The 14,953-nt window shown below is 38.6% G+C and overlaps 1 protein-coding gene and 1 long non-coding RNA gene across 2 annotated transcripts in view; one reads left to right on the top strand and one right to left on the bottom strand.

The window, feature by feature from the left end:
• The window catches only part of cacna1da (calcium channel, voltage-dependent, L type, alpha 1D subunit, a), a 30,919-nt gene that overhangs the window by 3,857 nt on the left and 12,109 nt on the right, over positions 1-14,953 (bottom strand). Inside the window, exons 19-34 of the mRNA XM_041980528.1 lie at positions 11,541-11,573; positions 10,477-10,605; positions 10,322-10,387; positions 10,142-10,233; positions 9,891-10,050; positions 8,841-8,968; positions 8,657-8,753; positions 8,434-8,536; positions 8,163-8,264; positions 6,467-6,600; positions 5,555-5,671; positions 4,745-5,133; positions 2,645-2,668; positions 1,016-1,144; positions 694-833; positions 65-171 (exon numbers count right to left, since the gene is read on the bottom strand). Coding sequence (XP_041836462.1) covers positions 65-171; positions 694-833; positions 1,016-1,144; positions 2,645-2,668; positions 4,745-5,133; positions 5,555-5,671; positions 6,467-6,600; positions 8,163-8,264; positions 8,434-8,536; positions 8,657-8,753; positions 8,841-8,968; positions 9,891-10,050; positions 10,142-10,233; positions 10,322-10,387; positions 10,477-10,605; positions 11,541-11,573 — 1,950 coding nt within the window. The remainder of the gene's footprint in view (positions 1-64; positions 172-693; positions 834-1,015; positions 1,145-2,644; positions 2,669-4,744; positions 5,134-5,554; positions 5,672-6,466; positions 6,601-8,162; positions 8,265-8,433; positions 8,537-8,656; positions 8,754-8,840; positions 8,969-9,890; positions 10,051-10,141; positions 10,234-10,321; positions 10,388-10,476; positions 10,606-11,540; positions 11,574-14,953) is intronic.
• On the top strand, positions 2,649-13,920 carry LOC121636748. Its single transcript, XR_006009763.1, has 3 exons — positions 2,649-3,577; positions 6,563-6,566; positions 13,909-13,920. It is a non-coding gene; the product is annotated as an uncharacterized LOC121636748 (long non-coding RNA).

Below are 14,953 nucleotides of genomic sequence, written 5' to 3'. Positions count from 1 at the left end.
TGTTGAGCAGAGACCAAAATGTGGCCCATATTTAAAATAAGGCATGGAGGTAGACCTGATATACCTGATGCTGCATAAGGTGCAGCGGTAGAGCAGTACGCTGATGTGGAAGCTCATCCTGGCTACTTTGTCTGCGCAAACACTCAAAGTTGAAAGACGGCCTTCTGTTACCTGAACCAACCAAGAGTACAACAGTGAGAAAAGTCATGCTGGAGACTTTGATATCAAAGACTAAAAGTAATACAAAGATAAGGTTGTGGGTAATTCGCATGTTGAAAAATGTGCTGATGTGTATGCTTTACGAGATAAGCATTGCAGAAACAGTAGAAGTATCGACAGCTGAAAAGCTGCAGTCTCAGTTGTCAGTGTCCCCTGTGCTCTTATCCTGTTGCCATTAAGTTTATTTACTATTAATCAGTTTCCTTTCCTTTCAAGCTTGACAGGCACTTTTTTACTTTGCTGTTCTAATGAGAGAATTGGTGCCCCCTACTGTACACTCTGATTAACTAATATTTAATAGCTGCATTGCCTAGTGGGTGGAAATGTGTAAAAATGTTATTTCGATGAATTTCTGAAATGTTTTGTTAGAATTTGCAATGTATTTGGATAAAAAACCTGGCTAGTGCTCCGGATTTTGTAAAAAGTTAACACACTGTTCTGCATTTCTGCATTTGTGTACAAGTGAGGAGATACCTTGAGGTGTTGCCGGAAGCAGCCTTCTCTTTGGTGACCTCCGGGAGTCACGGTAGAGAGGCTGCTCGTCGTCATCATAATAACTGTCGGGATGATGGTAACCTTTAGGAGTTTCATACTCCGTATCACTGTTCTGATACCTGCCGACCAGACAAAATAAAGGGCTTGTTGGAAAGTTTTAGTTTGACACACTATTCCTAAATCTTTTGGATTACAGCCGTGTTGCTTATAATTAAAGAAAACCATAATAATCTGAACAATTTCCACAGATATTTTCCCCTTTTCAATAAAGTTACAAAATGTGACAAACAAACAGAAATACCTGTCTCCTGACAGCATGCTATCATCTTCATAAAACTCTTCCCCGCTGTAATATTCCCCAGAGAAGCGGTCTTCATCAAACTCCTCCTCTCTGCGGATGGTGGGGTGGTGGCCGTCCCCTCTGTGGGACCTGAGGAATGATCAGGAGACAGGGGTCTTTCCGTGCACATTGCTGCTCTTCAGGGGAATTACTGCAAAGGGCCATGCACTGCCATGCAGACACAAGCCTCCAGGGGGCAGCAATGCAAGTAACTAGCCTTATAATATTAACCACAGCCAGGCCAAGACAACAGGCAGATATTGTGGGCTAAAGAGCAAATTTCTGTCATTTAAACTTTGCATTCATCATCTAGTTTAAAACACAGATCTCTTTCTGGTGAGGAAACATGAAAGTTTAGGACAGGGCAGTGTTGCAGAGGGTCAGAGACAGAAAAAGCTGTTTAAAACATTCTCTTAAAATTCCTTGAATTCAAGCGTCTGATCCTTCTTTTAAGAAATTGCATCACTTCTGACACATGCGTAAAGCAAGGCAGTTTTCAGCAGTACGCGTCATTTCACGCCAACTTCCCTCCCTCTCCCATTTCATGTCATGGATTTCCATAACTAAAAAAAGCCTATAAGATTGTGGGACTTTGCAAAATCTTACAGATTTACTCCTTATACTTTTGAAATTATGAATTTTATAACGTTGAATTTGAAAAGTTATTTTTGTCATTCTTTCTACTCATAACCAATCATCCTTTTTCATTCGAGTGAATATTGGACATTCATAAAACCACAGATATTTTACAGTTGTTACTAATTCATACAAAAACCAACAAAAAGACTAAAAATAGCTATTTTTCAAGAAAATTATAAAATGAAGGAAAAAATTGTCTTTTGCTTTTTTAAAAATTCAGTTTTATTCAAATAGTATCACTCTAGCATTAAAATGTTTTAAGAAATTTAAAGAAAAATATAAATAAAGTATCTTAAAAATGGATTTCTCTGCTGTGAATTCACATTTAGGAGATCTGTGGCAGTTTTTACTGCAGCACAGAAAGCATCTATACATCATATGATATACACAGAACAAAGAAAGGTCTGCAAAAATGATAAAGCTATTACAGTCTTTTAAACCATAATTTTATTTAATGTTATTAATTTGATAACTTTAAAATACTTAGTAATAACAGCTTTGTAAGTACCCTTACAGAGCTGTTGTTCAGGACAAATTTAAAAAAGTGAAATACAGGATGAATGACTGGAGAGAATGACCAACATTCAGCCCCAAGCACAATACTAAAAAATATAAGAAGTAGACTTTAGGACTTTGAAAGGTCACACAAACTTTTTTAAGAAAATCCACGGCAATAACTGAGAGTTTGGTGTTTTGGCTTGGAATGGCCTTTATGCTGGCCACTTATAATTCTATTATCTCTTAATGCACTTTAAAGCATCAACACAACTGTGTTATAACAAAGATGGAATATACCCAGGCAAATAACTGGCCAACATGTAGCACATACTGTGGACTTAGCAAGGATGCAACCATTCACCAGTCCAAAACCATGTCAAAATGAAGCAGACATACTAAAATAGTCCTGCTATTGCTGTTGATGCATATTGCAAACCTAGAAAAACAACATACCTAACATAGGTCTCATAGTAGCGCCTTCTGTCCAAGAAAGCAGAGGGATGGTTAAGAGAAAGCATTTTAGTTAGGAAGAAGATAGGGAGAAGGAAAGAACACAGAGAAAGGGGTGGGGAAAGAGTGACATATATATCATACAGTATATGAAACATATACAGCATTCTCATATATATGCATGAGGAGAAGAGGGTATGATGCCAGGCGACAGCTCCAGTTTTGGATGACAATTCCATTTTCTATCCTTAGGATAAGAACCATTCCTCATGTGTAAAGAGGCAGCCATGAAATTGTCCTCCAAACTTTGTGGACACTAAAGAGAAAAAACCAAGTCCAGCACTGCAGCAGCTGACTGAACAGAGGACAGAAAATCAGGAAATGAGGGTGCGGTTGGTCATTTATGAAATTAAGTGTCAGAATGAATGCAGGCTGGTGATTCATTACAGAATGGAGGGTTTACAGTCAAGGTTTGTGAAAGGACTGATAAGAATCTGCTTATGAGTAAGACTTTTCAGAAAATAATGTCCTCAAGTTGTCTGGTTGCAGCAATCCCTCAGTGCAGAGAAGTTTTCCTTCTTTTTAAAAAATTTCCTCAGATATTCACTGCCATATAATTCAAGATATATGCATGAAATGAGCGTGTCTGAGGTGAAAAGTGGAACAAGTCAAAATCCTAAGTACACAAATATTACTCATCTGACTGAATGCTTTGAAATAAAACTAAAGGATTTTTAAAGGAGACATATTATGGAGATAGGCTTTGGTCAAATCATTACATCAATCACAGCTCCCTTATTAACCTCTATGTTTACACCTCTGTTTATGGCTTCCAAAATACTTAATCAAATTGCCTGACCATGCAAATGTAATTTTAGAAACAAACTGCGCTTAAGACAACACTAAATGACATTATTACAGTACAATAGGAACACTGTGATAGAACGCGGTAATAGCTACTGGTGGTGTATTCAGTGATAAATAGGAGCTCCCCTCTGGACAAAAAATAAATAAATAAATGAATAAATAAAATAAAATAAAATAAAATAATTAAATAAATACAAAAAAGTCTATCGTATCTGAATATAAAACATTAAAGAAATTACTTGCAGGGTAGCTTTAGCTTATTTCTCTCTGATATTTGGGGACTTATAACTGCTAATGAGAAATTGTTTTTAAGTAAAGAACCAAGAATGAGAGAATTGTGATTTCCCAATTATTTCCATAATTCGAGTGGCAGCTGTGTCTCACTGTGTAGGCGAGCCATCTTCCAACAGAACATATCTTTTCACAAGACGATGAACCCACCTTGATAACATTACAGGTGTAAGATTGTAGAGAAAGGAACAGCTGCATAAACAGCTGCAAATTTTAAATCAGAAGTGCTGTATAAGTGGGTAAATAGGTGAATAAAAAACATATTAAAGTGCTTTATGAGAAGTTAAAAAAGATTTTTAACAAGGTGCTATGTGCAGACAATTTAAGGTTTGGTGGAAATAAAGATGAGATAGCTGAGTAATTCTATTCTTAGCAGGGACAGTGACATAACTTTACCTTAAATACCCAAATTTGAACAGCTCACAAAATGACATATTTGACCTGAAGAACCCAGATAAAGTAAAAGTTTTTTTTTTTTTTTTTTTTGTAATTTGTAGTTTGTAATAGTAAGTCACTTTAAATGCATTAATATACACACTGAAGCACTAAGATTGTTACTTAATATGTCCCCTTTGAGGTTTCTTTCTTATACCCATGAATTCAGTTTTTTTTTTTTTTTTTTTTTGGTACCTCTTTTTTAGTGTTTGTGACTGATTCCCTAGATCTGCCTGTTTTACAGATAATTCATGACTGTATGACATGACCTTTACAGTGAGAAAGTTCAGAAAAAAAGAGGACTTTTATAACAATTTTTATAAAAAAAATAGCTTAACGTGGCTTTACATGCTTTGTTCACATGTAATTTTAAAGATTTTGTAAACTAAAGGAGTAAGACACTTTGAAACAACACATTCAGACTTAGCGCATAACAGAGTGTTAAAAAGTTTCAGACTGGACTGAATATTTTTTATGTATTTTAGTTGGATCTGATCAGTGTGTGGATACCTTTGACCCTGTGGTGTCCGCGGCTTGTCGTAGTCACAATAGGAGCTGCGTAGACCTGGGTATCCATTAGGAGGAGCATGTTCGTAGTAGCGATGGTGTCCTCCATTGGGCAGGCTGGACACATTGGCATTGTTGAGGTTGATGTTGGTGGATTTGGGAGACTTGCCATAGGAGTTGTGGTGGCGGTGGTGGTGGTGGTGGTGGTGATGATGGTGGTTGGGATGGGACATCGCGTTGGCTCGAGATAGGCGCCCCACCGGCTGCTCCATGTGAGCGTAGTGAGGCGGAGGCTGCACCTGCAGAGGTCGCTGAGTGGCATTGGTTTGATGCCCGTTGGATCGCCGGTGACCACCGTTCATGAGGTGGTTACCAAACAGCCCGCCGTTACGCTGTGAAGGAATGCTCAAGGTAAAACCACCAGAGCTTCAAACTCTTACAGCAGAGCACAAACCCTATTGATGTTAAGGCTGAGAACTGGTATTGTTTCAGAAATCATATGAGCAAAATCAAATTGAGAAGCTGTTTATGGTATGACAATGTGAGCATAATGATAGACGTGTTTAGGTTTTTGGAATTGAAATGGAGGAAAAACATAGGATACAACATAAGCTGAAAACAAAACCCTACATACACATTGTACAAGCAGTAAAATTTAGACTCAAAGTGTGCATTTTCTAATTAAATTGCTTTGTATACCTGTGTGTACATTTAACTTTTTTTGTAAGTGCATCACTATTAAAAAAAATACAAAAAATATATTAGCACAAATCTAAACAAACATTTCCCCTTGTGTGAATTTAAATCAGTTACCCTATAAATTTCCTCGTCTTCCTCTGGAATAAAGTCTACTAGTTCGTCATCCTGCAGATCACATGATATCGCTCGGCGAATTTCGGGCCCAATATCATGTAGCGTGCGAAGGCCAGCCTGTAACCATGACAACAAGAAGGCTAAGCGCTATGACTCGGACCTCCATTTCACACCTTACAAATCTGACACAATATACAGTCACAACCTCCACACATACTGAACATACACGCACCTGAGCTATGCAACACCTGACATTCACAGTACTGACAGACTGAGATGAGAACACAGAGACAGACAGATGTTCTCTCCTGGATACTGTGAATAATCTGAAATGTCCTCAGTAGCATCCAGCTTTGTCACACGGATGTTTTTGCTGAGAAAAAAAAATCCCTTTTCCTCCAGTCCTTTCCTTTGTATGTATGCAGAGCAAAATTAGTGTAATATATAAATATATATATATAACTTATAAAGAAACTAGAGGATGTATACTATTTGATATATAAGATATATGGGATATACTGAAGCCATATATCATACATTGTAAGGTAACAAAAATGGCCACAAGCTTTTTGAATCTCATGAGTTGTTATGAAACATGAAATGGTGGCTGGAGACAATGACACGTGCTTAACATCAACATGTATGATATTTAAAGACACAAGGACACAGATACCAAAAGCACTCACTGTAAACATATAAATCACAGTAACAGAATCATACTGTACACCAAGATCATGAACGGCCTGCTGGATCATAAACCATAACATTAGCACACTTGATGATATCTGAATGAAATGCACAAAGACATGTTACAGACTTGACTTAACAATATCATAACATCCATTCTCACAGAGTTTTCAACTGTCCCCTCTTTCACATATCACACTCTCACAGATACGCCTGAGCACTCACCTGTAAGGCAATGGCTGTGTTGTTCTGGGAAGGGTGTGCACCCACCAGGCCTTCCTCTTTACGTTTCTTGAATTTCCTAAAGTAGTCCTGTATCAGGAAGGTGGCATAAAACTTCCCCACGGTTACCTCATCATCTGAGTGAATAGACCACACAAATGCTTCCTGTGTCAGCAGGCCACTACACACAACACCTTGGGGGAGAAAAGGGGAGGCTCTTCTCCTCCTGCATCCATTCTCCTTAAAAATGTGGCTCCACCAGCTTTGGATGGTAGACAAGTTAGTTGGTATCTAACCAGCCAAATCATTTATGTCCAAATTATATACATCCATCTTGATGGTGTATATACTGTACCTTGGTGTGCAGCACCTACAATAGGATTCTTTGTTATATTTCAAGGACAAAAGAAACTTAAAAAAAATATTCACTTTGTGTGCCTATGCAATTGTGTGTATGTTTTTCTGTATGTGGGGGCTTTAACTATTGAATATGGCAGTCTGATTTTAATTTTCATGGATCTAATTGGAGACATTAGCGTTTCGAATTAGACTCATTCACACTGTCAATAACGATTGTTGCAACCATAAAGTCTCCCTTCTTACATGAAAACGAGGTTAGAATGAACTAAACTGAGTTAAAATAAATTGGAAAGCATGCCTGAAAAATATTGGTTATTTTAAAATCTGTGAAATTATCTTTTTCATTTTTACAGCCTAACTTTTGCCACAAACATTTCCACCCCTTGAACAATTTTTAAAGTGTTTTGCTAAATGGGGAGAGGGTGTTTAAACCAAATTATTTTTTAAATGCCCCAAAATGCCATTAAAATTTCTGCTTTAGCACATGCAAACATGCAGATATACAGTATACATGTCATTATGCTTGTGTAAATTTATCAGTTTTTACACTCATGTATGTCTGATGTATGCCTGATAGAAAAAAAAGCTACAACTGAAGTTGTGCATGTGTGTAATGTTGCAGGGATGTGTACCCCCCTTTTTTCTTTTTAATTTGAAGAGTGTGTGCCAGAGTGCGTGAGAATCATTCTGAAGCAGTGGTCTGAATCACTTTGAACAAGCACGCTGGGGACAGAGATCGGACAGAGAGGCAACACTAGTTCCATGCCACCACCCTAAAACAGAACTGCTTCAGAATATTCTGAAGTGCTTCACAGTTTTGGAAACAGAGATATTAATTTGTGAGGAGAATAAGCTGTAAAAGCTCAAGCGGTGAGAAAAGACATGAGCTAGAGACGACAGAGTGAGTCAGAGCAAGAGACCGTAGAGAGAGGGGGCAGAGATATTAGTGAGAAAGACAAAACATGCACTTGCAATATGGTCTACAAGGCCATGCAAGCCCAAAGCCCAGCAGATAGTCAGTGGTCTCCATCAGCATCCAGGGCAGAAGGGAGGAGTGTGAACCAAATACACACAGATAAAAGACACACTGCTGAGAGGACAACCAGGATAACATGAGCAGAGCATAAACAGCAGGATACAGCTTTTCAGTTGAAGTATGAGTATTTTTAGGTTACTGTTATGAAAGAACAGCTTGGAGTAATTATATGTGAGCAGCATGGCAACATATGTTGTGTGTGTGTGTGTGCTTCTCTTCAGGCTTAGCTTGGTGTGTGTGCTAAAATACAACAGACAGAGATGTGTGTGATTTTGTTGACAAGAAGGGACCAGTTCCACTAACCACCAGCAGGAGGCACTACTTGATCCAGCAACTTCATGCTGGTTCTCTTCCAGATTTTCTTGATGACAGCCCGCAGTTCTTCGTTGGCCTGCTCTAGATTACCTGCACCACAGGGAAACAAACATCCCTGAGAACCAAGTGCTCCAGTTCACAGCTATTTCAAATCTATGTGATCACAGTTACAGCAAACAGAGAGCAGTAAGCCTAGTGTAAGGAATAGTTTAATAGTCAGAAGTAAAGCAAATTGCTGGGATTCATATTCAGCTTATACCTTCTGTTTTGATTTTCAGGGCTGTCCGCACCAGAGCAAACAAGGTGGCATTAAACATTACGGTGCCATCGCTGTTCAGAGGCATGTTCATGGCTACCAGCCTCTGAAAGAAGAAAGCAGGTACAGAGTTTTAGCATGGCACATAAATAATTCTAATAATATTAATCAGCATTTCTGCCTGAAATCTGTGATCGGGATCATATTAAAAGGGAGGAGAGGTGACCTTGCAAGCCACTCTGTGAGGACACAGTTTGCCAAATCCAAGAGGAGGCTGGATACGACGAAGAAGGGTCACAACATCCAGATGTTTAATTCTGCCTCTAGATGGAAAAAAACCCAACAGGTTCAAGAAATAAACTGACAGAGCCAAATGACTGAACATAAACTTTAAAGAATAGGGCACATACTTTGCCTCGGGATCATACTCAGACCAAATTCTCTTGAATTCATCAAGGTGGTGAGGGCCAAGAATGGACCAATCACGTGTCAGATAATCAAAGTTGTCCATAATGACAGCTACAAACAAATTGATGATCTGGATAAAAAAGAAGTAAAATTATTTTCATTAATTAAGTGTTTTTGTTCATACAAGTTGCGCATCAAGTCGTAAAGATGAGAGAAATCATAAGCTGCTATGCTAGATGATGACTCTGCAGGATTTATGTTGCACATAGACATGATTATTTAAATATGTCAAATTTTGTACATACCCTTTTGCAGAAAAGTAGGGAAGCCTTCAGTCTGTAATTTGTTCATTTGTTTGAGCTTATATTTTACAAAAAAAACAAAAAAAAAAATAAAATCGGGGTCGATACTTAAAAATCTAATTGTAGTTTCAACATAAAAAAGTATTTACTGTTAACAACAAACTCGGGGTAATCTCAGGGTATAGGGGATCAGGAGAAATCTCAGTGTGTTTAATCTAAGGTCAGAACACACTGTTGGGTTGGAGTGACCTTCAAACTGTCAGGGTCCACAGGATGAGAAACTATCACACCACCAAGATCAGTAGAGTTACATAGGGCTCAAACGTACCTAGGAAAACAATTTTCACTCAACAAAGTCTGTCAAATCACTCAGAAATATAACGTGAAACTGTGCCATATATCAGGTCTATAAAGCCCATCTAACACAGAGACAAAGATAGTGGACAAGTGTTCTGAGGTCAGATCAGATTCATACTGTATATGTTCAATAAAGACACTGATAATAATTATGTTTGCTCTTAAATTTGTTTAAAAAATTAAGTAAATGAACACATTACAGATACAAGTTTTTGTTACATTTTTAAAAACTTCCCATCTTTTCTGCAAATGGGATTGGTGTTATCATCTGAAATTATTAATCAAAATTATTTTAATATAAATATCATGTTTCATGTGATCATTTTAGCTGCAGAAAGCTGAAGATTGCCAATATTTATTACAAACCAAAAAACGCTTAATTTTTTTACATACCAAGAAAGCACAGAGCATGTAGAAGGTAATGAAATAAATAATAGCAAATCCACTGCCACACGTCATCTCCTCCCCTGGGTTGTAGTCTGACTCTGGGTCACAAAGTTTCCCTGGCATGCAGGCCAACATAATCTCTTGCCATGCTTCACCAGTTGCACATCTGAAGAACAGACAAGCATGACGGATTACTTACTCAAAAAGTGAAGAAAAAATGCATTTTGAATCAGCTATGAAACCAGACTCCTACGGACCTGAAGAGGAGGAGCACGGCCTGAGGGAAAGTCTGGAAGTTGTTGTTTCTGTTAATCTGCGTGCCGTCCACCATGGCAATCTTTCCAAACACCTAAAGCAAAAATTATGCCTAACTGAGTACAACCTAAACAACAATAATTTAAATTTTGAAATATTTTCTGTCACATTTAGTTACCAACCTGCATCCCGATGACTGCGTAGATGAAGAACAACATGGCTATCAGGAGCGCAACGTACGGCAGGGCCTTTGGGCAAAAACAAGAAAGGTAGAACAAGATTAATACAAGTAGCTTTTCCTTTCTGCCACTGATCATTTCAGTAAACTACACCTCACCTGGAAGGATTTGATGAAAGTCCACAGAAGGGTGCGGATGCCCTCCCCTCTGCTAAGAAGTTTGACCAGCCTCATGACTCGAAACAGACGAAAGAAGGTGATGGAGATGCGAGCACTGTCCTCTGTGTTCTGTGGAGAACCAGTCTTGAGTCAGATGGGTGGAGGGAGCGGCAGTGTATCGAGTGAACACAGAGCACCAGGCTGTGCTTTGCAGGATGAACCAAGACCTCTTACCAGACACATATGGGCTGAGAAAGCAGCACTGCATTTTTACATCATAGCAAACTTTATGTTTGAAACAAAGCTGGCTTTTAAATTTGATCACACTGAACTTATCATCACTGGGAGTATTTATTACATGAAAATTTTTCATATAGCACAATTAAGACTACACTGTAGATTTAGTTTTGCTTGCAGTGTAGCTGCAGCTGATATGTTTCTGTCAGTCTGCTACCAAAGCACTGTCAGGTTCTCTGTCACTGAACAGACCTAAAGGGAAGGAAGCAAGGAGGCAAGCATGCTGGAAAAAAACCTTGCCATACTTGACAGGACACATCTGCACAAGCATGGCACCCTCAGTCCAGAGTCACTGCATGCGGAGTCACAGTGGGACCAACCCGAATGGGTCGGCTAGGAGGTTCGCAGGTCAGAGCTGGGTGACCTGATCCCAGGGGTCATCCATAGGTCACTACCCCACGCCAGAATGGTGGCAGAGACCATGTAGCAGTGTCAACAGTACAAACGTGAAGAGCGGCTCAAAAAGCGCTCCCACCTAACAGGACACAAGCGTCACGTTTGAGTGACACATCCTTCTTCGAAATAACTCCAAACATTCAGAAAAACGTAAAGCAAATGTTCTGAAGAGATATGCCAATGAATTAACAAAATAGAAATGAGGAAAAAAAAAAGAAAAGTAGAGAGAATGAAAACCTTAACATGACAACATGAATGAGACTGAAAAACAGCTCTTCGAAGGTGATAAAGACAAGAGTAACAAACAAAGAAATGCAAATCCAAACATGGCATGGCCCTGACAGGGGGGTGCAGGGGGCGGAACATCTTACCCCCAATTCATCCACCTGAGGAGTCTCCGTTGGCTTTAAAATCAAAGACCTTTATTAATGACTTGTACAGAGCCCACAGGTCTCACACACAGTGGGCCAAACACATTACATGTGAAGTTTTTGTCACACAACGCCAGTACACGTCAGTCAAGACGTAGACAGAACAAAGTCACTACTCTTCTCACTGACGGGACAAAAATGTCTTAAAGTTTCACTACACTACAAAAAAGACAGACACTTATTCACTACTGTCTATGCACACTTAGTATAATGACAAAAATTATCTTAACACTCTAAAACAACTGCCACAAAACAGCTTAACATTTCTATGTGGGACTTAACAGCAGCATGTCAGACTGACGAACAACATGAAATCACTTAGTCAACATGTAAGACTGGCACTCAACTTTATCACTCCCCCCGTGTTATGGTCATTATTTATGGAATTAGATGGATTTCATGGTGAGATGTCTTTGGTGAGATTTAAACAATGTTAATGACAAGTTCACTAACTGACATAAATGTGAGATCATGATATGAGAAAAGCGTCAGCAGCTGATTTTATAGAACTCCAATTCTTAGCATACTTCATGTACCCTGTAGGCTTCAGGTTCACACAAATACACTTCAACATATGATTTGTCTGGACAAAAATCAAACATTATGTGCATAACGCATCTGTTTTAGCACTAATATGTACACTGGAACATTTATAAGATGTCCATTCTCTACTGCTTTGAGATGTTCTGTGTATAAATATGTTTAATTTAAAATGTTCGCAGGCCAAAGAGAGACATTTATTCAGAAAGACCCACACCCATACATAATCATGTTGCTAACATCGAATTATTGGATATCAGCCAAAATCAGCGAGCATTTGTGTGCAAAGAAATTCCAGGTGCAAAATAATGCAGAAACGTTAGTCATAGTGGTGGTGGTTAGACTGATAAATGCTATTTTCCAGCACAATAAATAGCTTAACTGTAATATTGTTGAGGCTCAGCACTGAAAGATTTTCTATACAGATATAGCTTTATTTCATTCTTTCAGCACAACAAACCATCAGTATGAGGTGCAGAATGAGCAGAAATGATTAAAATAAAAATAGAATTAGCTTGAGGAGGTTCTTTAGGTAATCCTGGCCACAGCCCTGATGGAGCATGCGTTCTGCATCGTCACATTGCTGGGGTAGCACTGCACGCACACACAAGACATTTGAATGATGTGGAGCCAATGGTGATTATATAGCAATGCAGCAACTCATGCATGCCAGTGGTGCCCTGCAAAAAAAAAAAACTGCCACAGCAGGGCGCTCTCACAGTCCGGTGCAAAAGACGTGAATAGAAGGAGAGAAGGACAGAGAGGTAAGGAGGAGAAAAGCAGCGCTTGAGATCAGCGCTGAAACAGAAATAATGAAAGCAAACATAGAAATAAGAGGAGGAGGAAAGGCAAAGAGGAGGAAGAGAGTAGAGAGAGTTACTGCAGGAGAGTTCATGCACCTGACTGGAGTCTACACACCTGCGCTACAAATGAGCTCCTTTCTGAGCTTTAAGAGCTCACTACAAGAAGACAGAAATAAACACAGAAACAATCACTCACAGAGACACACAAGATCATCAAAGAACCTCATACTCAGCTGCATTAACCCAAGCTTTGGGGAATGTACAAAATCAGGACTAATTTAGCATCTTCTGATAGGTCAGTAAATTATTTTGATCGCATCGTCTTACCTGATTACTGCGCATTGTTACTGATGAAATAGTTTTACTTGGATTTGGCACTAAAAACTAAAGGATAGGTTAAAGTTGCTCAGTAAGCTTTCATTTTCTTTCAGGTTACTAGATGAACTCTCCCTAATGCTTGATGCTGTATACCATCTGTATGAAAAGCCGCAGTGACCTACACAACTTTAAGGAAAGTAAACTGTCAACTGGAAAAAATCTCAACTTTTTCATGATTGTACAAACATACTGAACTTGACAGATTTTGTTTGATTAATCCTTAATGTTGTGTAGAGTTTCCAAGCTCTGAGCTCCAGGGCCATTCTGTCTGGAGGTAAACATCAAAGGGGGAGGCAAGCAAAATAAAAACAAAACAAAATATTACAAAAAAAGAGCAAGCTTTACAACGCTCTATGAAAAACACTGACCGGAGGGGTATGGAGCTGGTGGCCAAGAGCAATCTGCGAAAGGCGGGATATGGAAAGGATTTTAGGGAATGAAGTGATGGTCTGACACCTCAGCATGCATTTGGAGAGTTCAAAGTGATCAGATAAAAATCGTAACTGATCACTTGACTCATGACTGCAACAAAGAAGCAAAGCTCAACGGATCACAATGCTAACTCATAACAGATCAGCTGTTATGAGTCAATGGAACAATATCTAAATAACACACATGCACATTGGATGCAAATTAGAAAATAAATGTCATGAATGGTCAGTCTTAATGAAATCAATGTCATATTCCCAACAGTCACAACACACATAGCCCTGCATACACTCATATCTAAATGTACAAAATGTACACATGTAAAACACATACATGCATAACAATGAAAAAACCTAAAACTACACCACTACCTTATGTTTTGAACAAAGTTAGTGTTGATTAACACACTCATGCAGACACACATTTTAAAACACAACACCGAAAACATAAATTATTTCTCCAGAAAAACAGCACTGCAGCTCAGACATCAGAGCACTCAGGACAGGGGAGGAGGGTTGGCTTGAGCAGTTAATCCATGGTGCACTGCCCCTACAGCAAGCACCTCTGTATTTCTCTGTAATTTGCTCTCTCATCATTGTTGGTGAATGCTTGGAACTTAAACCTCAAGTCTCTTAAACTATTTGGCCAAGCACCAAACAACAAAAATCAACATCTAGGCTTTGCTTTGGGTGTTTTCAGAGAAATACCATTAGGAGAGGAATAGCTGGTTGTGTTTGTAGTTTCTATCTTTACTCTAATCAATAAACCATTCAGTGAGTTATTTAACTTTAACCAAGGGGTTCCAAAGATAAAGTTGATAACAATAACAGGCTACACACAAGCAACATTTTCTGGCCATTGAAATACTTGCCTCTACAAGTTTCTATGGAAAAAAAATGAACAAAAGTAAGGATTAGACAATAAAATCAAAAACCAGAACTCAGAACCAAATACAGATCTCATCTCACACAGAGCTGTGAGTGACTACTGTTTTGACGCCCAAATGTAAAAAAGTAAACAATCAGCAAACAATCTCCTTCATAGATTTTTGTCATAATATGGGGCCAGAAAGAGCACAATTAAAATAACACGTAGAGAAAACAGTATCCAAACAAGAAAGGTGTGAGACAGATTAATTAAGTTGTATATGCAGCACAGATTACGTAAAGATATACTTGAAAGTTAAACTGAAGCTTTATTTAA

The sequence above is a fragment of the Melanotaenia boesemani genome, chromosome 3, assembly GCF_017639745.1.
Source record: "Melanotaenia boesemani isolate fMelBoe1 chromosome 3, fMelBoe1.pri, whole genome shotgun sequence".
Lineage (NCBI taxonomy): Eukaryota > Metazoa > Chordata > Actinopteri > Atheriniformes > Melanotaeniidae > Melanotaenia > Melanotaenia boesemani.
This window is presented reverse-complemented; position numbering and strand designations above follow the sequence as displayed.